The 27,115-nt window shown below is 41.0% G+C and overlaps 1 protein-coding gene across 5 annotated transcripts in view; it reads left to right on the forward strand.

The window, feature by feature from the left end:
- LOC104324052 (von Willebrand factor D and EGF domain-containing protein) overlaps window positions 1-27,115 on the forward strand; it is a 190,416-nt gene that overhangs the window by 63,188 nt on the left and 100,113 nt on the right. For all 5 annotated transcript variants that reach the window (XM_069780772.1, XM_069780769.1, XM_069780771.1 and 2 more), the window contains 5 exons: window positions 2,818-3,035; window positions 5,882-5,955; window positions 12,744-13,014; window positions 16,035-16,213; window positions 19,819-20,762. In XM_069780772.1, the coding sequence (XP_069636873.1) occupies window positions 2,818-3,035; window positions 5,882-5,955; window positions 12,744-13,014; window positions 16,035-16,213; window positions 19,819-20,762 (1,686 nt within the window). The remainder of the gene's footprint in view (window positions 1-2,817; window positions 3,036-5,881; window positions 5,956-12,743; window positions 13,015-16,034; window positions 16,214-19,818; window positions 20,763-27,115) is intronic.

The raw sequence follows: 27,115 nt of genomic DNA on the forward strand, positions 1-27,115 counted from the left end.
TGATATTTCTCCCTTTCTAAATCCCTCTCCTTTCTCTCCCCATCATCAGCCAAGTACATAGACAGAAGAAAAAAATAATTCAAATGGTATCATAACACAGTGATCTTAAACTGAACAGCACCTTATGGTTCCAGCAGCTGTGTTGGCTCTCGTACATGGAGTACTTTGCATTTCTCCATGGCTCAGTGCTGCTCTGTTCTACATATTGCTCTTGGCTTAGAGCCTTTGCTGGTCCATCAGGCAAACATCCACTGAGCTCCTGGGAACAGATTTTCTTAGATATTGAGGTAGCTAAGAGCGCAGGCTGGTGTGTGGTGGGACGTCCCCACGGACTCCAAGCAACTTAGACACCCACCGTTTATGAGGATCAAATGCAAATTAGTCACATAAACTGTCAAAGTCATTTTTTTAACTCACATTTTCTTAGACATCGACCAAACCTTTCAGAATCTCACTGACAATGAATGCATGGTCCAGGAGTTCTCAAGTGGGGGAGGCCGAGTTTGACAGATTGGACTGAGGCTGACTCCTTGCCAGGGTCTTCTGCGGTCCCACAACGCGTATTTGACTGGAAGAAAGAGGGGAGGCGAGACTTGCAGAAGCAGCTTTCTTTTCATGCTGTCAATGGGCTTGATGTGTTGGTGCCCAGAGGTCCCAGGATGGAGGCACAACTCAACCAATTAACTAATCTTTAAAGGAAGTTGTCACTGAGGTGGAAAATTTCCGTTAGTTTTAATCAACTCATTTCTGCAGCTTAAACTAATAACCAGCTCTAGCTCTTGATTGCTCCATCCTGAGGCTGTTTCCTTGGATGACACTTGGGCTGTTTATGATCAATTGGGATATCTCTATACACTTAAGGTTGAGTATCTGCTGCTGGGTGTTTGCATAACCACATATTTGTTTTGTGCCTTTATTGTCTTTAGGGTCCATTAGTTTATCTGAAAGAACACTGTGGGCTTCTGAAAAACATAGTGTCAGCCACAGTGCTATAAATTGAAAATAAAAACAATTTTAGCTGAGATTCGTTTATGCCAAATAAATTAACTGACAAGCTCCTTGTCTGACTGAATCCATATAACAACACTGTTGTGCTAATTATGTAGGGAATAAGTGATAAGAAAGCTAATTACAAGCACAGAAATATCTCTCTAAGTTCAGACAATATCATAATGAATGCCAAGGCACAGCAGAGCCACTGGAGTTCGGCTTCTGTTAAGTTTATCATTACTATTTTGACAAGATGATTTTGTTTGATTTTAAACTTTTGTTCTGGGTTGTGAGCACAGCTCATGGGGCTGTAATGGCAATAACAATTCCTCACGGAAACCTTCAATTTAATTGAATCAAGAACCTTGAAAATGAGCCAGGACTTTTCTATAAGATGTGAGGCAACCTTTAAGGCTTTGATAGGAGAGATAATATGCTATTAATATTTCTGGGTTTTTAGTTCAGTTCCTATAGAACTCTACAGGGTTAATTTAAATCGTATTTTATAAGTCTTTTCCATAAGGAGTAAAACATTGATTGTTTGACCGTATTAGAAATACCATCTTAAAACACTTGAGTGCCATCTCCTATAAATTATTAAGCAATTCCACAAATGGGAAAAATGATATGAAAATAAGTGATTTTCATATCATATTAATTGCATTGCCACCATTTCTAGAACTTTGTTCTTATCAGCTGATAATTAATGTTCCGAAACAGAAGACTAAATACTAGTCACAAACACTGGCGGTCCTGAAATCAGCAGCGAGATTCGGACTGGCTTTAGTAGGGCCATGACTTCATTTTTTACCCACCAAAGGATTCGTGAAGGGTTGGGTGACTTCTTGAGGAGCAGATACACACTATGTAAAATGCAGACCAGATGGCTCAGAACCAAATGCTGTCATAATTCAGGTTTTGTAAATCAAAAACACATCTATGGAACTAAAAATCCAGGTTTGTCCTTTACCTGAGACCTCAACATTAAGGGTCAGGACTCAAGAGAAGTGGACGCTACCAGTCTTGCTGCTAGAAGAGGTCCCTTTAGGAAAGATCTGATGTGCAGAGGCGGAGCTGCATAAATGACTTGGGTTGCCATTGCCATATTGATTTTGTCACTATCCATCACTTCCCTACCTATCACAGATACTTACATAGCCAGTACCGCCATAGCTTATTACTTTTCCAAATTCTTTTAGTGAATTTATCCTCACAATGCCTCTGTGAAAGACAGAAATAAAACTATCATAATTTTACAGACTGGAAAGTAAAGCACCATAACCTAGCTAAGCCAAAAAGACAAACGCAAATCTGCTGCTTTTGCCTTCTTGTCGTGGATCCAAAGTTCACTAAAAACTGACTGGAGAACCCTCCCTTTCCAAATCAAAAATTCTGTTTATTTTAAATTGAATAACTCCCAGCAGATACTTCCTTGTAATAAAGCTAGGGAAAGATAAACGTTTTCCAGAAACACAGACTCATCTCTTTCTTTGTCACGAGAACTACTCGTCTTCATTCCCTGGGCATGGACCCATAAAGATAAGACTGTCATTCCAGAAATATTAGCACCTGTGGAAAGAAAAGCACCACTGAGTTTTAGTAAACTGTCTACTGCAGTGGGAGGAAAAAAAAAAATAAATAAAGAGGCACAGTGAGATGTGCAGAGGGATGCCAGATTGAGTCAGTCACAACTGTCTTCATGCAAACCCCATCTGGTTTCAAGGTATGTGTGTCCTGGAATGTGAACCATTTGTGTTGGATGCTAAACAGGGTACGGGCAACTGTTTGGATAACTCTTGTCAGACTTGGTGTTCGTGTTCATTTTAGATAGCCAATTACTGGGGCCCCCGAACGTCGCCCTTTCGGCATGCCAGGTGGATCTGCTGCAGGCGCCCTGCTCGGAAAGCAGCTGTGCAGCCACGGCGCTGGGAGTGACAGCCGTGACGGACTTTGCTCAGGATGGGACCCGCGTCAGCCGCGTCAGAGCTGAACCGGTCGGATGGAGGGATTTGCTTTGGAGGGCTTACACACCCAAGGATGTGAAGGTTGGGTCCTAAAATCATTTGGAAAAGGTGTCCAATTTAAGTGGGAGGTTTAGTATCGAAGAAAAGGAGATGCTGATAAACCTTAACCATATAAACACTTGGGGACCGCTGTCAGCAGAGTAAATCAAAACAATCTCTTTATACACCAAGAAAATTAACATGTAAAGCTTTGTGCTTTAACAGATTTAGATTTGATTATTAGTCAGCACATCGGTAAGGCCAACAGCTGGGTTATAGATGTAACCAGGCGTGCTTGCGTCTGCTGGAAGAGGAGAGCGGGAGAACCCTGGTTAGGGAATTAGCACCTTTTTGAGAAGGAGGGAGAGGGAAAACTGAGGGTTTGGAGAACAGTTTCTGAAAAAGCAGGGGAAAGGCAGTGCCGTGGTAATGAGGAAGGAGAACCTGGACTCAGCAGAGCCATGTTCAACTCGTGACGGTGCCAGGAATCACCAGGACGCCTCCGACAGCACACGCGGCTGCTCTGTCTCCTCGTTTATCCCTGTACAGAATGTCCAAAATAAAAATAATAAGAAGCAATCAGGGAGGCAAGCCACACTTTCCCCGCAGAGAGCCTGGCCAAAGGAGCGTGGCGAGCAGGGACCGGCCCGTTGTCTGTGAAGTTGTTTCAGGGCCTCAGCTGGGAGGTTTGAGAGCCGTAATCCCACTGCCCGAGAGAATGAATCAGAGCACAGATTTGACTCAGCTAAATTCCTCAGAGCAGTGGCACATCCAAGCTGGTATATTTTAAGTAACCAAAACCAAACCCCCTATGAAATCTATAATTTCACTGCCCTAATTTTTGTGGATTTGCTCATGAGAGGATGAGATTAAACTGCACCAAAAGAATTTTTGTTTTCAAAGGTAAAATGCTTAGCATGGGACTATATCCTTTCCTCTCCAGCATAGGTTCCTTTTAAACTTTTTAAGATTCTTAAATCAGAAATTGCAGCTAATTCAGTCTAGTACACTCACATACCCATATTTTTTCTTGAAGTTACAAATGCTTTCATTAAAATATGAAAATGTAGCAAGTGTGAAATTGAATTAATAATTTTTAATAATAAATTCCATCTATCTCAGTAAAAACTTGATCTATGGAAACATAACAGACATTACCTTCCCTCCCCCCCATTTCCCTGCTGCTGCTTTGCAGTTAATTAGAGGCCTTAATGTACCACAGTTCCTGCAACATATCAAGGAAAAATCCATATATTAAAATCCACATAATCTTTAGTCCTTCAGACTTGTTCAAATATTTTTGATTTATCTGAAAATTGAACAGAAATGGTGGGCAGAACATCCTGACACATTCAGACACCTGATAAGGCGGATTTCTTCAGCAAACTGAGACTGCCTGCAACTAGGACTTGCATCTTCTGCTGGTATCATGCAAGAAAAGAGCAGAGGAGAAAGGGCCACGTGGCTTTTTCTGTGCAAAGGTTTTACTTAGGAAGGTTGTGGCCATGGAGAAAATGGGAAAATTCTGAGACACTACTTTGTATCACACTGTAGATACAAATGATACGATTGAGCTCAGATCAAAATGCTGTTCAAAGAGGTGTTCAGTTTTTCAGCCCTCAAGACCATCACTCTGATAGTTTGGTATGCCAGACACCAGCGGGTGCCTAAGCAGTCTCCGTGCCATGGTTAAGGGGCATTTTGAAATACAGATGACATCCTGCTGCAGGTGAGGAATTTTGTCAGGAAGTGTGGTTCTATCTTCACTCCTTATTCATTTATTTAATTTCACCACTGTTCCGAAAAGCTAAGTTCTGCTTTGTCACCGAAAGACTGTACAAGGCTATAGCAGCCATTCTTCTTCCCTGCTCCGTGGATTATGGTAGAACTAACTGAATTGCACCTCTGGACTTCTCATGGGCAAAGAGCGAGCAAAGAATTAACAGCCCTGGCCAAGAAATCAGCCTGGCAGGCTGGATATGGGAAAACCATAACACTTCATCACTCCCTCCAGCATGACCGGGAGCTCTTCATTTTGAAAATCACTACACAACCCAGTCTTGCATTTCTGAGAACTAGATAGCAGAGTATTCAGCCATGAAAAAAACACCACCTTGAGCAGCCGTGGCACTGCAGGCCCAGCACTGCCTGAGATTTGGGTATTGCAGCTTCGAAGGGAGCTGCCCTACCTCTGGTTTTCGCAGGTATATCTGCTCCTTGCAGGGTGGCGGGACTCTCAGGACTCGCCTGGGACCCAGCTTGTGCCCAGGTAACCAAGAGCTGATGCAGCTGAAGATCTCTTTTGCTATAGTAGATCCTTTCCTCTTTTATTCATGTGCCCAAAATAGACAGCTCCAGCAGCCTGATTTGGGGCCTCGTCACCGGTACCCGATCAATAACCTGGACATCAAATATACAAATAAGCCATTCAGATGCTGTATCAGGAAATCTAAGGTCAAATTAGGGGACAGGCAGTGACTACTACTAAAATATGCTAACACTACTTAATTACAGCATACATTATACCATACTCCAGGCATTAAAATTAGTACAATTTAATAAGCACTCCACTTTCCTGATAATTTTAATGAATGATCTACTTCTTAGCAAAAAAGTTTAAAAAAAAAAGCTTTGCTTTTTACCAGATAAAGAAAGACAGTGCATTACATCAGGTGGAATAGGAGCTCGTTGAACTCCCTTATTGCATGTGATTAAACTCCGTTGTTTGAAAGCAAAGCCTATTTTGTACCCATTCGCAATCATGTTTTAGAAGTCAGATTTTAGTTTGTACTTGACACATGAATCCTGCCCCTAATGTTTTGTGAGGAACAGTAATGAAGAAAAACTGCTGTGTAGACTGTATTCATTACACATTTCATTTTAACTAGGTCACAGTTCAAGACCTCCCAACAGGGAACTGCTACTCTTTCACTGATCCACACATTATCACATTTGATGGATGGTGAGTATTCTACTTTGAAATAATTTTGCTCAATTACTGCAGTTTTCAGTTTCTGGATGTAGCATGCATTTGGTTTTACATTAGAATATCAAAAGAGCATTTTACTAGTTTGCTTATAGTGATTAAAGTAGTGCTTCAATAACATACATGGTTTCCTTCCAGATGTTTAGACTCCTTTTAACAAAAGGACTAGAAATGGATTAAGCTTGAAGCGGCAGTGGTTTTGAGTCTGAATAATTTTTACAAGACGAGGGTCAGATTCCAAAATGTTCTTCAGACAGACCTGTCATGAATGACTTTGAAAGGGATTCTTCACCGTGTGCCATCGTGTTAGTGACACCCCAGTTCCACACAAGTGAGCCATTACGTCCCTGTAGCAGCGCAGCACACAGGGACAGCCTGCTCCTCCCCAGCAGTTTAGTAACCCCTGACGTAAAGTCACTCAGCCCAAGGATGCTCTTGCATTCTTCTACTTCCAGAGCTGGTTTTTGCACAGCTGCTTCTCTGCATGGAGTTGACAGTCATAATCACAACCAAAAACTCATAAAGATGGCCATACTGTCTTAGAGAAAAGAACTCCAGAAATGATAATATCAGGGAAATATCAGGGAAAGAGTGCAAAAAAGAAGTTGTAAATCCTCCTGTACTGTCCAGATGTCCTTCTATATTATCCAGGAATAGGTTGCTTAAAGACTTACTGAGCCAAAGGTGGTATATTTGTGTTTGACAGCCTGTACTGTTCAGAACTTTTCTTCAGTTAACTTCCCTAATCGTTCATGAATCTATTTACCCCAGCTATTTAACATAACAGGAAGATTTTAAAGTTTGCATCTAGCACGTTTGATCCAAAGTTGCTAATATTTCAGATCACATTCCAGGTTCATCATTCTGCCGTTAACCTCCTAATGGCACAGATAATGACTTCAGGCGCACAGCGTCCACAGGGGCTCGGCAGGCATAATATTCTAATTTTGATATCCAAATGTCCCAATTTCAGTCCAGCATGCTTTGGAGGTAGCATGTGAAATGACGTCAAAGCTGGAGAAATCTGTCAATGAAATGTGAGTGAGAAAGGCGGTGACTCTATTAAAGGTTATATGTCTGCCTCAGATAAAGATTTCACCTAAACTGGGTAGTGTCAGCTAGGAGATTAGCTCTGCACAACGAGGGCTTTCCCGTTTCCCTCCTGCTTTGCTGAATACCATTTTTAATGAGGTCATTTGTTTCATGCAAGCGTGGTTGCTCAATATGTAGAAGCTGCAGAAGAGCTACAAGAGGTGCAAAGACATTCCCATGCCTTATGTATCTGCCATTATTTCAACTCTGGGATATTAAATTAGATTAGAATATTATTTCAACACTCTCTAAACATTTATATTCTAAAATATTCCCTTCTGATTTAGGGCTAAGAATGGACAATGATCTGCCAGGTTGTTGTGTTTAGAAAGTCATAAATCACTGAAAAGTGCCTCATGAAACAAGGGAACACTCTCAGACATGTAGCACATTTTTACATTGCTTCCATGGGAAAAAAGGTCTAAAATTAAACAAAGCAATTTTATTTGAATAACTTATTATGCAACCCTGTTATTGATAGCACACATAAATGATTCTAAGCAATTTACAATTCTATTTGAGGACAGGGAGTTTGGAAAAGCCCATCCTTCTGTGGCATTCTGCCTCAGAGTCACACAGCCTTGAAATGGAAAAATCCCAGGATTAGCTTGGCCCCTTGGTAACTGCACGTTTCTTCCTTGTGGATGGACATTCATTACTGCTCTGTCCAGTGTAGCTTTAAATGAGCCAAGCTGATGGGGCTTCTGCCATCTCAATAACTAGGTTATTTCACTAAGATATATCACTTCTTGATATTCAGCCAAGTTTCTTACCCATCATTTCACAGTCCCATTACTCCTACTTATATTCCCATTTATTATTGTAAATAATTTCTCTTTCAATTATTGTAATGATTATGCCACCCTATTACACATCAGTTAAGCAACTTCTCAGTCTGCCTATCCAAAAAAATGTTAACACATTAGCAAATTGTTTTAAAGCTCTGTATTTAAGGGGTGGGGAATGCAATTCCTGCTTCTGTCCTGATACAAACCTATAACCTAAAGATAAAGGCTGACACAGAGGTATGGAACTGAAGCATTCCCTGTTGGTCATGAAAGGGTACGTGGTGGGAAATCGTGTTTGAAATGAGGTGTGCGTTTGGTATTGTGAATGGAAGAATTGTACAAAAGCCTTGTGGGCTCAAGTAAGAAACCATATGATTGTCCCTCAGTAATAAAAAAGTGTCAGAAAGAGACCGATCTGCAGATTGTAAACAGCAAAGCAAAAGAAGAGAAAAAGCTAAGAGCAGTTTCTCCTAGGGGCTATGAAGCAATAGGCTGAGAGGATGAGTGGAGCATCAGCTCTTGGAGCTACATCTACTATAAGGGATCTGTAGGCACAGGCTCAGATGAGAACATTACACGGGAAAGAAAAGAAACATCCAAAATTAGTCAGAGAGAACTGAAGGAAATAACAGCCTTTACCCACTTCTTTATGGCTACAAAGATGGCAGCAACCAAAGCTTAATAAACTATCATCAAAACTGTTTCTGAGATCAAAAGCAGAGTATCCCTCAAACCATATAACCCGAGGAAAACCATTTGTTCCACCAAAAAGCCTGTAGGTCAGCTTAATGAGGAGGCAGCAGACTCTAAGATCAAACTGCTGTAGGCAGAGCTGCTGTGGATGGGTGGCGATCAGATCAGTTGTCTCTCTTTCCACCCGCTCAAGTTGGGATGGCTCACTGAAGGACTGTCACATGAAAAGCAAGGGAAAGGCTGAAGATGGGGAACATCGCCAACAGCAAAACGGCAGGAGTGTTTTCTACGCAAACAGGCATGCACATAAACATAAACATACTCCTGCCTTCCACAGAGTTGCTTACCTTCTTTGACTTTCCCATTAGCAGCGGTGAAGAGGGAGGAAAAATACACAATGGGGAAAAGCAAGGATGAAAACAAACATGAAAATAGAAAACTGCAACCTTTTGTGGTTTCTAAAATTTAAATGAAAAGCATTAAAAATTTAAAATTTAATTTTAAAATATTTATTTGAATAATTTCTTTAGCAGATTTGTTGAAAAATGGCATGAAAATCAAAAGACTGGAAGATTTTTTTTTGGTAGTAAAATTTCCCTACTGAAGTGGTCACTTCCAATGTATAGGTTGTTTCGTGAGGTTTCACAATAATACTTCATTTTGTAACTTCTATAGTGATGTTTTCAATGGTTTTTAACCTGAGATACTGAGCTCACATTACATCTGAGGTAGTTAGCTATTCATTAGGTAACTGAAATACCTAACTCCCACTTCTAATGATAACAACCCCCTTTGGTCTGCCTCCTGCTAATATATTTCTGTAGAAATATTTATCTTGTAATCTTTTCATTCTTTTGACCAAAGGAAGTGACTGAAAACCAAAGGAGAATGTGTCATATTTTACAGTGTAAGCACAAACAATTTGTGTATATTGGAGCATAGATGTGAAATGGCGTTAATTATACTATCTAAAATCCAGAGAGAGCACTTCCTTTTATAGCAAAGTACCTTCTAAATTAAACAAATGTGAAAGCCTGGTAAAGCAAAAGTATAGGCCTCATTACTAGTTATGGCACATTATAAATATAAAAGCTTTTCATGCCATAAATTGTAGATTCTTAAATATGAAGTACTAGCTTAAAACTAAATATGCAGAAAATCCCTTTAAGGCAAAATATAAAAAGGGAAATATTTCTTCATTGGTGAACTATATTTATCATTCATGTTATTTTGCATTTTACCTTAAAAAAAAGGAAGAAGATTTTTCAGATTTCTCAAACATTTATGCTAATCCATCCATCAATATTATCACAGGGGCAATGGGGCCATTTCCTGCACAATAGCAAAATCCCTCAGCTTGCACAGCTTCACGCTTCTGGTTGGCTTTAATGGCGTTCATCATAGTAGCCCACAACCAAGTCCTGGGCATGAGTAGCCCTGCCAGAAATGCTGTTCTTTTTGATAGTCTGTAGAAGTTTATACGACCCAAGCATCCAGTGACTGCTGAACATAACCCAACAGCTTCGCTCCCCAAGAACAACATGACCAGTCTGAAACCAGAGGACATCCTCCAGCATCACCCAGCACTTCCTAGGGTCACAACCAGCATAAAATAGTTCTTACTAGGAAGGAAAGAGGGAGCCTGGAGGGACGTTTCAACAAATCAAATAATTTGGTGGCAGAACTGTGGGGGAAAATCTTTAGGAGCAGCCACAGTAATAACTGAATTAATAAAAACATGAAGTGTAGCTTGGTGAATAGTAAGTGCATTGTGTTAGTTAATCTAATGCTACTAGTAGTAATTGTTTACATGTATTTATATTCCCTTCTGTCCCTCTCTTACAATAAACCAACAGAAATTATTCCTATAGCATCTCACTGTCATAACCAAAGCCATAAGACAAAGACATTTCATAATTCTTGGTTTAAGAGCACAACTTGAGCCATGACTTCATGCTGGGACAAGAACTTGCTGCACCCCTTGAAAAACATCCCAAACACATAGATGCAGAGGGAGGGAACCGCTTTCCACCCAGTACATCCATTGCTTCAGACTATTAGGGAAGCAGGAGGGGGAAGTGCACTGTGGAGGGCAATTTAGACACAAGCAGTGTCGCCTGGTTCAAAAGGAACACCCAGAGCTCCCTCATGCAAGAGCTCCAGCAACTCTACTTCATGCTTTTAGTGCCACAAGCAATTTCTCAAATGTTGTCCAAAGAATCATTATCACAATTACAGTTGTATAAACATCATAAAAGTTTACCTGACTACGTGCAATTATCCATTCAAGTAATTCAAAGGCAGCTGAAAGCTTCAATTTAGACACATTGCAGATTTGTTATGTGCTATGCAAGCTATGCCCTGACTTAATTGAAGGACTCTAAGTGACATCCAGAACAGTTGGATTGGGTCCACTGTCAATGCTTATTAAGCAGTAAATAGCTCCCGCACTGTAACTGCAGTGATATTTATATGTATATGCTAATACAGCCTTGTTTACCAGATCCAGCTGATTAGTGTGGGTACAGCCATTCTGACGCATTATTTTCCATCAACCTCTCTAAACACCTTTCCTTCTAAGCTCCCCCTGTTGAAGGAAACTGTGGAAGGTGATTCTCATAAAATATCCTGTCTCCTCTGTCTCAGCTGTGAAGATGTCTAAATGGAGCTAGTACTTGATGTTAAAAGAGATTATCTATTTTTTATGTTGTCCTTAGTTCTAATCAATCTTAGCAACAGCATCTGCACAGTGTACTTAGGATTTATGTACCTGATTAGAAAATAAGATGAGACAGAACCATTCAAAATCTTATCGTTTCATGGCCAACTTCACTAAGTTTTTCAAGATGAAAGATAAAGTCAGATGTGTTTTCTAGCAGACAAAAAAAGCAGTTGGAGTCTAAATTCTTCCTGTGTTTTAAGCTAAGTAGTTTTCTATGGCTTTTATTCTGAAGAGATATAAAATGCAGATACATACATGCTAAAAAATCTCAGTTCTTGAGCCATTTGTTCCTCTATATAGGAAACATTAAAAGACTGGAAAAATATTGATGTTTGTATGACAGTGCTTAAAAATAATCCTGCTATTTAGTTGAGGCATTTTATACATTCCTTTTTGTATTTTCTTCTTTTATTGTAAAAAAGAATAATGCTTATTATTATAAGCTTATAGCTTCGTTTCCATGTTACTTAATTTCATAAAAATCGTGTTTATAACTAAATGCAGTATGCAGTGCCTTAAAAGGAAGTAGAATAACCCATCTTTTTTAAAGATGGCAGCTGTTGGCTTATGAGGAGAAAACTCCAGCAACATATATAAAGTATACAGCTACTGCTTTCTTTACTTTTATTCACCACGTTAGAATAAAGCAGAGTAAGAATAAGGTAGGCTTATGGAGTGAGAAAAGAAAGAACAAGCAGAAGAGGATCTTCTCTCAGGTCCCTGTTGTGGAAATCCAAGGGGCTGCAGGCAGGAGGGTTTTTACCTGGCTCGGGTACAGGGGAAACCCTTGCAAAGTTATTAAAATTATTCTGCTCATGGCCTCACTCGGGTGGAGCAAGGACTTTCTGTACAGGGAAGAATGAAAGTCCCGAATTGTTCAACACACTGCACTGTGCTGATTGTCAATCCATTTAGAGCAAAAGTTGTGCTTACAGGGAAGTTGGAGGCGGGGGGGGAACCAAGTCCATTTTAACAGGTTTTTCAGTAGAATCCCAGTTTTTCACACAAAGTATTCACCTAGCCGCAGTCAGTCTTGTAAAAGTTAGTGATTAGTCACAGAAGCGGTTATTTGAGCACTGATTTTGCTTTGAAGAATACCATGCTGTAAAGCATCCGGTTAGAACCAAAACATATTTATTAAGGCCTGGAGGCAGGGACTTTTTCCTATTTGCTTTTTATCAAATGTTTATCCTTTTTATCCATGCCCATTGCCATGGCAGCAGCTGGGAGACAGCTACCCACTTTTTACATGAATTCATAGGCACTTCCAGCTAATAACTGCGACGGCGTTCCCTTGCTTACGGTGCAGGAGAAACGCTTCCCCACGTGTTGATTTTCCCTTGTCCAAGGCCAGCCGCCACGCTGGTCTAATTAAAGAGCGCTGTTGTACGAGTACCAACAAATGGCCATCACGGGTGGATGCTCTGGGGTCTCTAAATCCTCTTTTTTGTTTGTTTGTTGCTGCTTAGGCGCTATGATAACTATAAAATCGGCACCTTCCTTTTGTGCCGGAGTGTGTCACGGGCATTTGAAGTGCACGTTCGGCAGTGGGATTGCGGAGGCCACCGCTCTGCCACTGCCTGCAACTGCGGCGTAGCCGCGCGAGAAGGGGGTGACACCGTGGTGTTGGACACCTGCAATGGCCATTTTCGGGAGAGCAGACCCCAGCTAGCCATCAAAAGCACCGAGGCATCGCCACGTGTCAAAATCCTAAAGTCCTACGGAGGGAGAAAAATAACAGTACGTGGATATTTGAGTACTCTCGTTGTTCTTCTTTAAAAGTGTGAGTTTAATATTGCTGAATTATTAATGAAGTTGCTACAAAAACTTCTATCTGAAGCCATAAGAGCGCCTGCAGCAAAATGTACCAAAAAACGAGATGCAGGGAAGAAGCTGGTTAAAGCATTAGTTTAACAAACTGTAAAACAAAACAAAACAAACATCTCTGGAAATTTCTCGGAGACATAGCAGAGTGCCAATGTTGTTACTTACTCTCTGCAGTATGGCAATCCGCTCTCTGTTTGTTTATGCTAGGCACTACCCAACCACATCACATAAAGTAAATTTCTTTGCAGAGCTTATGGTATAAATATTCAAGGAAAGATCACAGGTAGCAGAATAATGTACTTTTAGAGTGGAACAGTAAGGCAATATTAGTCAGATCCAGATAGCCCCCAAAAGCCATGAAAATGGGCTGCAAATGTGCAACATTTGGTATAATTTAAAGCATTTGCCTAAAAAATATATGGCCACAACATACTTTGCATGAATATCACTTATCCACACTAATCCAGTGAAATCACTGGAAGAATAAGAGCAGGCTGCAAGAGGGGCTTTGGTGAGGAGAAGAGCCACAAATTACGGCCAAGAAGATAATTTTATCCTAGAGTTGTAGCATCAAGATTTATTGCCAGGAAACGTTCTGGGTGAAGGCAGGTCCACAACAGAGCCAGAAAGATGCAGGGAGTGCCTGTGCTTGGCTCTTGTGATCTGGCTTGGAATAGATCTTAGTAAGGTAGTATTTGGAAGTCTGTTAATTATAGCATTGAGAAAAAAGCAGAAAGCAGCTGTCATTTCATTTTGCAACTGAATGCAATATAATTACTTTTTTATTACTAGTATAATCTTAGCAAAGAATCCCTATTCTCATTTACATCTCATGTAAGTCTCAGTGAAACAAACCAGGACACCTCTGGGACACGAATATGAATCCTGCCCTGATCTGAATGGGAATCTGTAGGAACTGTGCAGCAATGAACACGATCCCTGATCACGCCGCTGTGCACGGTACATCCCAATTTGCTCGGCAGTTGCCCATCACCAACCTCGCACAGCGCAAGAGCCGGCTCCCCCATGGCTCCCGCGCCATTCAAGGCTGATGCTTTGAATGGGGTTAAGTCACTCTCTTTTCTGTGCAAGCTTCCAGCAGGCAGTCGCTATATATCTCTGCAGACTGAGGTCTCAAAAAAGCTTCTTCAAAGCCTAAACCAGCGGTGTTAAATCCAGGTGGGTTACAGAAAACCTGGGCAGTTGTTAAGTCCTCAGTGGCAGGTGGGATGCCTTGCCGGGGCAGCAGGAGGAGAAAGGGTTACAGCCCTCTGAATTCCTGAAATGAATCCACACCTGGAAATATTAATCCAGACAGCATAGAAGACTGAAGCAGCTCATGCAGTCCTGACTGCAAGGATTTTATATGCAGCCTTGTAGGAAATGCTCCTCCCTGTAGTAAGGCATATAATTAGAAGGCACATGTTTATCTGAAGAAGGAAATCAAATCCTACCCAGCACTGTGTCAACTGCAGTTTTCCTGCTCTACCTATTAAACCACTAAGAAAAAATTAACTCATCAGGCCACTTGAGCTTTATGTTGGGGAATCTTTTTATTTTTTTAAACTTACCTTGGGAAGCAAAACTTACAGCCAAGGTGGAGGTACACCCAAGACCTTCTGATGTATTCAAAGAACTGGGTTTATATGATGACTTCCATTATTCACCAAGGCCAATAATTTTTGAAAAAAGGATGTTTTAAATGCCCTGATCAAAACACAGAGAGCCTGAGTTCAAAACATAGTGTCCCCTGCCATTATTACAATCAGTGGCACTTTGCTGCTCCGCTCAGCCGGGCGAGGAGATCACTCACGGAGAGCTCCTCAAAAAGTATTCTCACACCTGAAATGATGACTGGGAAGCTAAAATGGGCAAGATTGCTATTTAGTACAGCCAAAATGTAAACTCAGGATTCCAGCACAGCAATACAAATATAAGCTAGTTGCTTTTTCACAGATATAAATAGATTTAGTGGGGAGGAACTTAGAAGGGATGAAAAAATCCCCACCGAAAGAAAGAAAAGTAGTGGACATTGTTTGGCTGAATAAATTATACTTAGGCAGGGGTCACTTAAAAAAAGGAAAAGAATTATTTTGAAATTATTGTAATGAGATGTTTCCAACTATTTAATGTACTTTAAAGATTAACTGAAAACATTCAATTTGGGATCAAAAAAAATATTAAGGTTACTTATCAGGATAGAGTGCTCCTGCTCCCACTCCTGGCACAGATCATTTTCAAAATAATTTTCTTTTTATCTGTAAAAATAAAGCAAATGAACAAAAATGCATTTCAGTTGAACAGGTTTTTTTTCTTTTCTTTTTTTTTAATATTATTTGGTTGGGACACCAATCTGAAAAATCCATTATCCACACAGTTACTTCTTTGTCTTAACTTCAAGATTTTTTTTTTCTTTTAAAGGTCAGTATAAGCCTACCACAAGTTCTTTAATGAGAAAATTGCTTTATCCACTTTAAAACACAATCATTTTCTGGGTAATCCGGCCTTGGAAAATGAAACGACTTTTCAGAGAGAAGAAAGCTGTTTTTCAAACTTGGCAGTTTATCTAAAAGAAATTATTTCCCAGGCAAAGACACAAGGGTGGCCTTATTGTTATGGAATTCACTTCAAAAATTAGCTGGTAACTTACCAGTGGGAAAACTTCAATGGATGTAATTATTAATTTAAAAAGAAAGTACTTGTGCAGTTTTATATTTATGTAATGCTATCAGATATTAGTACCATGGAATCTGAAAGCACGCTAAATAATAACACAAATAAATATTTATAGTGTATCTAAGTGATCTTAAATTACCTCTGCCATTGCCAACATCTTACTTTGATATTTTGATTTATAAAAAGGGACATTTTTTTACTGCATAAAAAGCTTGGTAACAGCTCCGATTCACTGGGGGTTTTTTCCGCCTCTTCAGATCCTGTTCCCTTCAGGAGCGTTTGTTCGAGCCGACGTGAGCGAGTGGGGAATGAGTCTGACGGTGAGGACGCCGGGTAGCGACTTCAACAGCACCAGAGGTTTGTGTGGCCTCTTTGACGGGATCGGTCACAACGACCTGAGCAATGTGCCTGAGGAAGACTTCATAGAGGAGTGGAGGTACAAAGCGAGAGAGGATCCCGGCCTGCGAGATGCTCTGTAGCACTGTTTCAAGGGGTGTTGATAGGTTTATTTCCTTACAGACTCCCCTAACAACCTGACAGAGAGATCCGCTTAATCTAGCGAGGGAAGCCTGGAGACCCATTACCGGCCGAACAGCACGAGGCCTTAATTTTCAGTCAGCACAATACACATAAGCAGTTACTGAGAGAGAAGTTTTATATTCGCAAGTGATGTCACATTAACAGCTGTGTGAAGATCCCACTCAGCTGTGGAAAAAATTGTGGTTCTCACCCACACTGGAAAATGTAGATAACTGACAATACGGATTAATTAAGGGTTTGGTATTTCCCTTGTTCTTTTATTCCCAAACACTAATTCCAATATGTGAGTATAGATTAAATGTTACATTTCGACAAAGTGTGGTAATATATGTACCATGCTAAAACTTAATGTCTACTCTAATAATGATGACATTGAGCTCTAAAAACTTGCACTTTCTGAGACAGATGGTTTGAAACTAAAGCCAGGGGTCTGGTGCTCTGACATATCCCTATCCCTATCCCTATCCCACATTTTAATTCCTATTGCTGAGCTCTAAATGTGCCTAACAGGTGTTCCTACAACCAAAATGGGTTTGGTTGACTGTGTAGTTTTGTTTGTAAAGCATGTTTTGCAAATAAGGAAAAATAAGGCAAACCACGTTAGTGTACCACTTAATTTGTACATGGGAAATCAGAACAATCAACAATAAATTTTTAAACCTATTGCATTTCAGAAAATAAACAAACACCTCTACCATATTCTAGTTATGTTCAGTGGGCCTAAGTAATGGCTATTTAATGGCAATTTTGACCTGTCATTACAAATTTTACTATTTAGAAGTCAACAGCCATCTTTCAAATCTTAATAACGTGATGATCAGTCAGAGCTTCCTTCTGGGAAGGCAAATGGAGAAATAGTTTGGTGCAAGAACCAACCAACTGCTGACTACCCAAAAACGGGCTAACAAGATCCTTAGGAGAACCTGTTCAAAGCAAGTTTGTTGAAAGATCAGAAGCCAAAGCACAATATATAGAAATTATAGAAGTTTTCTAGGGCTCAGCACATATGATGGAGATACGTCAGGGAGGGCAGAAGAAGCTCCTGCTAAGTGAGGAGGGCAGAAGGGGTGATGAGTTTCACCTTGTGGTACTCCCAAGGGTGAATCTCAAGGACCCTTCAGAACCTGTTTAAAAAACCAAACCCATGGAAAGGCTGAGGCCACCTCCAGAGGAGACTGGATCGGTCTCTGATCCACCCGCAGAGAAATGGCACAGTAAAACCCAAAACCTACAGGGTGATTTTTCTGCTGCTGTTTTTAATTTCATTTTAAATAACACTGAGAACATGTTAGGTTTTCTCCAACACCTGAAGCTAGTCTGAGTGCTCACCACCTGGCAGTTCAGCTCTTTCCCTGGCTCCCACCTCTCTCAAGCAGCTGCAGGGCTCTGAATGGCACAGATCTGTTTTAAACATCGGCTTTCCAATGCAACTTTTAAACAATAAAACAACATCAGAGCCTCCCAGCCCTTAAATAGCATCCAGACAGAGAAAAGCTGAATTTTAAAGCATGTATTTTAAGTAGGTAAAACAAATTTTTCAAACCATTTTTCAAATCTTTTGAGAAACCAGCAGCAATGTTATTAATTTTGGACTCTTTCTCTATAACAGCATCCAACTCAGTTTGAAAAACTTGTCTTTAGTTCTTCCTTGATTATAATGGGCAGCTAAGAGCAATGATAGTCTGGTCATCTTATGCAGGGGACAGAAGACACATCGTAGCTCACTGAGGTGCTGTCAGTATGTGCATGCCTCTGAGGAAGGATGGGGTTTCCAGTGGCTCCATCCTTTCCACACCATATACCCGCCTCTTGTTGACCAGGGCTGACCAAAGGAAGGTATCTGGTTTCACACAGGAATAACAAAGGAATTTGTTTCAATAAAATATCAAGGCGAAAGGGTTTCATTTTACTGAAATATTCATTTGTGGTTTAAGTTTCTGTCCTGATTCTGGACAAGTTTATGTGATTTTTAGTTAGTTAGTTAGTTATTAAATATGTGATATTTACCCTAGCCTCTAATTTATGTAGCATTCCCTCAAAAAAATAGCTACTTCTGCTGCCTTAGTTTAGGTTTACAGTTAATTCATGATGTAAGTCTGGGTAGCTTCAGCCGCAGGTAACACCACCGTGCAGAGCCGGAGGAACGGTGCGTGCGGGACTCCCACTCAGACACAAAACTGCGTTGTCCAAAAGACTCGTATTCCCTCAATCACCAATATGTTTTATTGTTCTAGACTGTAGGAAAGTGCAGAATAGCCTCTGCGTTTCTGAGAGCATGAAAGTTCTCCTGTTGTATCACACTGTATTCTGTTGTGCCCGCACATTGGGAAAAATGGTTTCATAAATGTCTGGGCTCATGTTTCAGAAGAAGAAATTGGTTCATGTTGCCTGTGTCACCATGATGTTTTATTTAAAAGTTAGTATTGTATCAATGATCAAAATAGTAATATCATATATGCCATTTTCAATATATTTTGGAAAAATTGGATAAAGGCAATTACATGTTCTACAACAGTATCTAGAGTCTGGCTCCAAAATTTTGGCAAATGCTTTCACTTTCCTGTAATCTCTACATTCTCGCTGCAAGACAAAATTAATGCCAAAATAATTTAAATTTTTTGTGATAATTCCAATTTGTCTGGAAATGACATGCTGCCAACTATTGGGACAAGAAGCATATCTTTTTCTATGAAGCTCCAGGATCCCTCTTATGCTGCATAAATAAGATCAATAAGAAATCTTGTACTCATGATATTTCCGAAGAAACTTTAATCATGGCTGTTTATTCAAACTGAACTCTCTAGAAGTTCATCCATCATTAAAGCTGGACTAAATTAAAAAGGGGGGAAAAAAAAATCACCTCACCTTATTTGATAGCCTAGCCCTATAATCAAAACTGCAGAAAACTGCTCTGTGTTAGAAGAAAAACTCAAAGAAAGCTCCATTAGAAGACAAGAATGAAATGAAGTATAGATTAAAAAAAAATTTAAAGGAAAAAACATTTGAAAGAAAAAACATAGTGATCCAAGTCTTAGAGGAAACACCTAGTAAGGAGAGCACAGGCAAATAGATAAAGATGGTTTTCATAATAAAGCATTTGAAACAAACACACCTTTTTTGTCATTCCCCAAGCTGTATCTGAGTCACGCCAGGGACAAATCCAAGGCCTTATTTCATGTGTAATATGCAAAGGGTAACCTGCACCTTAGAGAAAGCTCTGCAAAGAGAAATCAAGCAGTTAGGCAACGCTCCAGCAAAGCACTTAAGCATCTGTTACTAAAAAGTCCCCATGTAGTGCTAAAGAATGTACAGGACAACTCAAGAAGGGCAGTGCAAAAGCAACTAAAGAAAACAGAGATTAAACTTAAGCATTTTCTTAAGTACTTTGGTAGATTGGGAATTTATACGTTCCCCAGCCTCAGGGAAGGAAAGCGTACTTGGTATTGTAGACTAATCTGTTGAAAGTTTCCTCCCTCTAATCTCTTTCTGTTTTAAAATCAGAATACCTCCAGGGAAGAGTTTATTTGACAAGACTCCAGCACCTTCTGAGGGGAAGGAAAGGAAAAATTACTGCAGATGTCAGAAGGAGAGCACTAAGACCGTGCCCGTGGTAAACACGCTGAATGCCTTTCAGACTGCTTTCCCTCCATCCTCTGGTTGCCGTTATGATCATGTGGATTACACCTCTGCAATCCCGTATCTAGATGTTACGTCAGAGTTTGTCACTCACTCAGAAGTAGAGTCTACTTTAAGAAAAGATGAGAAACTGTCGACCAAGTCTTTTGATCAGAGATATCTGCCTAAATCAGTCCAAAAGCGAGGTAGCCCTGAGGACCGATTAAAACCCCTCGCACACAATGTTTCCATGAAAAGCAATAGTTCCATTAACTCTACCAAACCAACAGAAGACCTGAGGAGAGCAAAAAGGCAAGACGACTATTATGAATACTCATCCCTTCACCCATTGCATGGCCCAAACCAGAGAGACTCAGAGAGCTTTGCATATTTTTTCCCAGAGGATTACTTTGAAGGGATTAGGACGAAACTTCCACTGGCATGGCCCACTCCCAATGGCTTAACTGCTGCCAAAGCTCGGGAGATTTGCCACCAAATTCTTGCAAATTCCACCATTGGCTTAGTGTGTAAAGGTCTCCTTGGAAAACAGATGGATGAGGCAATTGATATCTGCCTTTTAGATCTGCAGCTCAAAGATGACGTGGCTTGGGTGAGGGCACTGGTAGCCCTTTTGGAAAATGAATGTGAAAGAAGAGTGTTAGGAAACAGAAACAGAGTGTTTCATGTAGGAAACCAGCCATCTGCTACCCAGGAGGAAATCCTCACCGCTCTCCGGTGTCCTGCTTTCTGTAATGGCAATGGACAATGTACTGAACTGGGCTGCCAGTGCTTTGAAGACCACAGCTCCTACGACTGTAGCATTGCCAAAAGTAAGTAAAAAATTCTGTTTGTTCCTACCCTACCCATCTTTCCATGGTATTAGAATTATTAGGTAGAACATCTGCACAGAGTTGTTTGCTCTTCAAACAGTGCTACTAGTAAGATATTTGATGAATTAGTAATCAGTTTTTTGACCTTGAAGAGCCGATCAAAATATCTGGTTGGCTGGTCCTTCACTTTTTCGCCTCAGTAACTTTTTAAAAATGGATTTTACAAGCCCCTTAGCAAATTGGTTTTGCAGAAGTGATTTTCTTTACATCTGATCTATCACTGGCATGCTGACAAGCAAGCTTCTGACAAAAAAGAGGGTCCTGCTCACCTTGTGGTCAATATTCATGTTAACACTGTATAGATATTTCTTTTTTTTTCCCCTGATCAACGGAGAATAAAATTTGAAAATTAATTTCAAACACTGTACTCGTAACAAAAAAAAATTAAAAGTGACAAAATGAACAGGTAACATTGTCAAAGCCATAAAATAGCTACAGGACATATTCGAGCCTGCAGACCTGATTCTGCAAATATTTATGAATTACATTTACACAGGAGACTATCCCACTAGGTTTGCTTCTTCTTTACAGTTCAGCCTCTCAAAGGATAAATCCCAGTCCAATGTGAGTACTGACAGGGCTTGAAACTAAGCACATGCATAAATGTTAGCATTAATTTCAAAATGCAAGCCCTGCCTCAGCAAACCACATAAGCTTATGCTTGAAGTTACAAAAAGGTGCTTAAAGCTCAGCCGTACAGTTGAGTTCCTGCAGCTTAAGAAGTAACAGTATTTCAGTTAAACTGAAATGACAAGGTAGGCTCTCTTAACCCATCCCAAATGTGGGGGAAAGCCTTTTTCTATGATGCTTAGGACATTATTCTGTATTTAGGACAGGTAAAGCTCATATCTAGGGCTAGTCGAGACATCCAAATGTCCATCCAGCCCTGGGAGCTCAGCAGCACATCTGATACCCCAATGCATTTACGAGCTGGGTCAGGATTACCCACGTGCTTCACAATAAATATGTCTTCAGTGCGCTGATTTAAAGTGGTTAAAATATATCCTGAGATTATTTTTTTTTTGTTAATGGCAGGCTAAAATTTGGAGGATCATTTCCTAAATATGGAGGAATTCATTCTCTTCTATACAGAGAACAACTGACACCAGTGACCGAAAAGCGAGTTGAGCAATTTTGCAGTAATTGTCCAATATACAATTCAATGTTTAACTTCATTTCTCTGTGATACGGTCAGGTTAGGGGGGTTGCTTAGGCCAGATTTTTAAATTTTATTTTATTTTGCTATGGTTGAAATCCCAGAGATTAGAGGAAAATAACTTCAATATGACCTTTCAAGTAAAAGCTAATGGCACCTTGTCTTCTTGCTGCGACATCAAATATAAAGAAGGACAGAGTACAGAGCACGGCCTGAGATTGCACAGGGAGGTGAGAAGTGGAAAACAAACATACATCAGCTGTGGCAAACATGCCGTAAGCCATTACTAGTCCCTCGTCTGGCTGCTTTGTCTCTCTCTCATTGCCTTTGCTTCACTTTTCTCCACTTGAGGAAAATGTGGTAGTTAGTCTTTGCTTCAAATCACTTTTCTTTTGGGAGTCCAGTTTATTAGAGTTCACAGTACCTCAAATTATTCCCTCCCATTTTCCAAAGAGTCACTAGTATCCCGACTCCCCCTGGCAGACCTGGAAACCTCTCTGCTCCGCTGCTTCGGGGCTCCCGCGGGGTCTCCACTGAGCCAGAGCGGCTCTGCGGAGGCTGAGTTTTTAGCACGAGCATCCTCGTACTTAGCCTGGTCCCTGGGGGAAGCAAGCTTGGTGTTGGGTCTGCAAAAGAGCTGTGCTGTTGCAATTAGGAACGTATAAATTTCCCTTAATGTTTATACAGCTCCACTTTCTGGGGGTGAGTTTCTTAGTGTCATGACAAAGTTAACATTGACAGCTTCAGCAGTTTTCCTAATACAAGGCAGAAAGCCCTTTTCCAAAATTCCTGTGCCGTTTTCCCAACATTTCAAGGGCAATATTTGATTTAAAAAGTGAATGGCCCTTGTTCGCTCTATCACACTGTATACAACCCATGTTATCTTAGCTGCAGCTAAGGACTTGTATTTTTCTTAAACTAATACCTGTAAAATATTTTCTGTGGGTGTAAACTTTAAGTACAAATATTATTTTTTATTTAAGAAAACCTACAGAACACATTAATAATAACTATTTGAGGGGAAGCATGCTTTCTAGCTAAATAAAGCAAGCTCGGAGGGGAAAGCATTAAATAAAAATGTAGTAGAAATTGGCATTTTGAGCCACCAGTATTTATTTTTCTCTTGAGGAAAGGGTAGTGGCCTAACTCTCTGATGTGCAGGGTATGTCTTCCCAAGGGTGCACCTGACCTGGGGAACATTTACCACTCATTTTTGTTTTTTCCACCATACTAGTGAGATTATATGCTGCCTTCTCATCAACAGCTGTCCATCTCCAGAGGTGTAAGACAACAGTCTCTCATGGTATATTCTACATTATGAACATTCACTGGGAACTTACTCATTTGGACAGAAGAAAAATGAAAAAAAAAAAAATCAAAATGTCACAACAGACTGTTATTAGGCTAGTGGAATTAACTTCAATTACTAAAATCTTCTCTTTAAAATATAGATTTTTTTTTTTCTATTTGTAATCTGTCTACCAGTTTGTACAGGGTAAAACCCTGAACATGCAGCACAGTTCATGGGGATGGACCCCTCAGCCCATGGAAACCTCTGAGCTGTTTTCTGTATGAAAACTAGGATCTTAAAGAGGAACTCCTGTCTCCCAAATATCCTTGTAGACAATAATACTACTTAGTAACTCATTGTGTGTTCTACATCCTAAAGAAAATATTTATTCAAAATATTTTACAATATCTTTTTCATTAAAATGGGGGGGAGGGGGAAGCAGCTGCTTAAGCAAATATAACTTAAAAAAAAATTGCTCACAAATGAAAAATCCATTAACGCTTTTGAGAGTTTTTTTGTTAAAGAAGGGATTCTCCTTCATATAAAAACCTAGGGTTTGTTTGGCTGGATTTGGTTCAGATTGTTGTTTTTTTCACCCAAAATGAAGACACTAAAAATAAAGAGGATCCATTTCCTGACCACATTTACCTAAGACATCATGGTATTTACAAATGGGAACAATGGTGATCCAGAGAGTTGCAAATACCTTCTGTAAAATGGGTTCCACAAATGCAAAACACTTGGGCAAATGTACCTTTGAATCATTAAATTGCTATCACTTGACTCTTCCCAAAGTATGTTGCCAGAACCGTCCTCAGCTCTTCCATGTGATGGGTGAGTGGCAGGCAGTATGAATTTCCCCCGATGTCAGTGGTAACAGTTTGAAGGTCATCATCATATCAGTCCTTTTAAAGAGAAGGGCTTCCTTTAGTTTGGGGAACATAACATTGAAAATTAACTTCTCAGCATGTTCAATGGATACTCACCAAGATTTTAGTGAAGACCAGTGATTAAAGCTATCTTTTCTCTTATACTAATTTCTGAGTATTTGACTATATGTCTGTGCAACAACCTTTGAATGCTACTTCTGCATACATAGTATGTGCCTGTGACCTGGATGTCAGAAAACACCTCTTCACCTAACTACTGACAGAGGCCCATAAGCATTAAAAACAATGGACTGCAAATTTGTCGATAGCTTCTCATTTACTTTAGAAGGTTTATGCTTGTCTTACAACAGCCTGAAATCAGAGCTTTGAACCCTGGAAACTGAGCTGACTGTAGTGCTTTTGGAAAGCATTGGTCTGCAGGGTGGTCAAACCCACACGACTCTGAATCCAGTCCCCTGGAATAACCTTCTCCAGCTTTAGAATCCCTTGGAGAAGGGTTTGAAATGGTATTATGTCCTTACAGGAGGATCAGTAATTTAATGTGGATAATTTGGTTTTAATTCCTGATACCACACATAAAAGCATACTTGATAAAGAAGAAATTAAGAACAGGAGGTGTCTTCTGGTACTCATTCCTCCTCCTCTCCCAGATATCCTGTACGAACTAACGCTAGACTGGTGTAACACCAGTCCATGCTGGGAGGGCGATAGCTCAGACAGTCACACTGGGTGGCTCCACAGCAGAGCCCAGCAGTGAGGAGGGCCTGGCCGCTGGGTTAGTCCATCCCTTGTACTAATGGTACAGAGATAATGGGATGGAGAAGCATTTGAAGTTCAAGCTGACTTGGAGCAAAATTGAGAAAAAAAACTATTCCAGAAAAAAATTTTAAAAAGCAAGGTAACAGCTGGCATGCTTAATTTGCAGAACCTTCTCCTTTGTCTTCAGTACAACTATAGAGAAGCTAAGAGAGGACTTCACACAAGAAGTTGGTTTCAGCATTAACTGTGGAGAGGGAAAAGTACTGCCACAGTCTAGAGTGAATCAATGTGATGAACTGCAATGAACTCTGTGTATTACACACTATTTATGAATTCATTTATGACTGATCTACAATATTCTTTCTCTATATACAAAAATACAGAAACTGTCTATCTATAAAAGTACCTGATCTTGTAAATGCAATGTACAGCACAGCTATTCATGCAGCCAGAGGTCAGATCCCCTAGAAGGACAAACAAAATCTTAGTTCTGGCATGCCAATCACTCTGACATTATAATACTTGGAAAGGTCAACTAGTTAATTTGGTACAGACAAGCAAGATAAGTATTAGTGTGAGCTTCACCTTTAGCTGTTCTTGATTTTTGAGTTTCCTTCACAACAATTTTTAAAGATATTTACTTGTTTTTATATTTCATAGTGTCATGGTTTAAACCCAGCTGGCAACAAAGCACCATGAAGCCGCTCGCTCACTCCTCCCCCCCAGCCCCGGTGGGATGAGGAAGAGAAAATATAAAGAAACACTCGTGGGTCGAGACAAGGACTGGGAGGGATCACTCCCCACTTATGGTCACGGGCAAAAGACAGGCTCAACTTGGGGAAAAAAAACCCCAAATTCAATTTAATTTACTACCAATCAAATCAAAACAAGGATAATGAGAAGAAAAACCCATCTTAAAACACCTTCCCCCCACCCCTCCCTTCTTCCTGGGCACAGCTTCACTCCCGAATTCTCTCCCTCCTCCCCTCCCACCAGCGCAGGGGGACGGGGAATGTGGGTTGGGGTCAGTTCCTCACACGTTGTCTCTGCCGCTCCTTCCTCCTCAGGGGCAGGACTCCTCACTCTTCCCCTGCTCCACCGGGGGTCCCTCCCACGGGCTGCAGTTCCTCACAAACTTCCCTCACGTGGGTCCTTTCACGGGCCGCAGTCCTTCAGGCATAGGCTGCTCCAGCGCGGGCTTCCCCACGGAGCGGCGGCCATCTTGGGGGGCATCCATCCCCCTGCTCCGGCGTGGGCTCCTCTCTCCCCGGGCTGCAGACGGGCATCTGCTCCCCCGCTCCCCTCCACGGGCTGGGGGGGACAGCCTGCCGCCTCACCGCGGGCTGCGGGGGCATCCCCTCCTCCCCGCTCCTCCTCCTCCTCCTTCTTCACTGACCTCGGGATCTGCAGAGGGGTTCTTCTCACGTCCCACTCCCCTCTCCGCTGCAGGTTCCCCTCTTAACTCTGTTCTCCCAGAGGCGCTACCGCCATCGCTGATGGGCTCGGCCTGGGCCAGAGTCGGGTCCAACTCGGAGCCGGGGAAGCTTCTAGCAGCTTCTCACAGGAGCCGGCCCTGCAGGCCCTGCCCCGCTAACAAAACCGCGCCACACAAACCCAAAACACATAGGCAGAAGTGTTCTACAAAGACAGCATAGAATCATAGAATCACTTAGGTTGGGAGAAGACGTTTAAGATCATCGCACCCAACCATCAACACTGCCAAGGCCACCACTAAACCATGTCCCTGAGTACCACATCTACACATCTTTTAAATACCTCCAGGGATGGCGACCCAACTACTTCCCTGGGCAGCCTGTTCCAATGCTTGACAACCGTTTCAGTGGAAAAATTTTTCCTAATATCCAATCTAAACCACCCCTGGTGCAACTTGAGGCCATTTCCTCTTGTCCTATCACTTGATACTTGGGCGAAGAGACCATCACCCACCTCGCTACACCCTCCTTTCAGGTAGTTGTAGAGAGCGATAAGGTCTCCCCTCAGCCTCCTTTTCTCCAGGCTAAACAACCCCAGGGTTGTTTACCTGCATACCCCCAAGGTATGCATGTGATGTAACACACTTATTTGCAGGGAAAAGGACTACAGTATCACACAATAATGATGTGCTTCTTAAAGGGCAGTTCAAAAGACCAGAAGTCCTCAGAACTGAAGTCCTGTTAAGGTCACTAAATCCACGATT

This window comes from Haliaeetus albicilla, chromosome 4 (genome assembly GCF_947461875.1).
Source record: "Haliaeetus albicilla chromosome 4, bHalAlb1.1, whole genome shotgun sequence".
In the NCBI taxonomy this organism is placed as follows: domain Eukaryota; kingdom Metazoa; phylum Chordata; class Aves; order Accipitriformes; family Accipitridae; genus Haliaeetus; species Haliaeetus albicilla.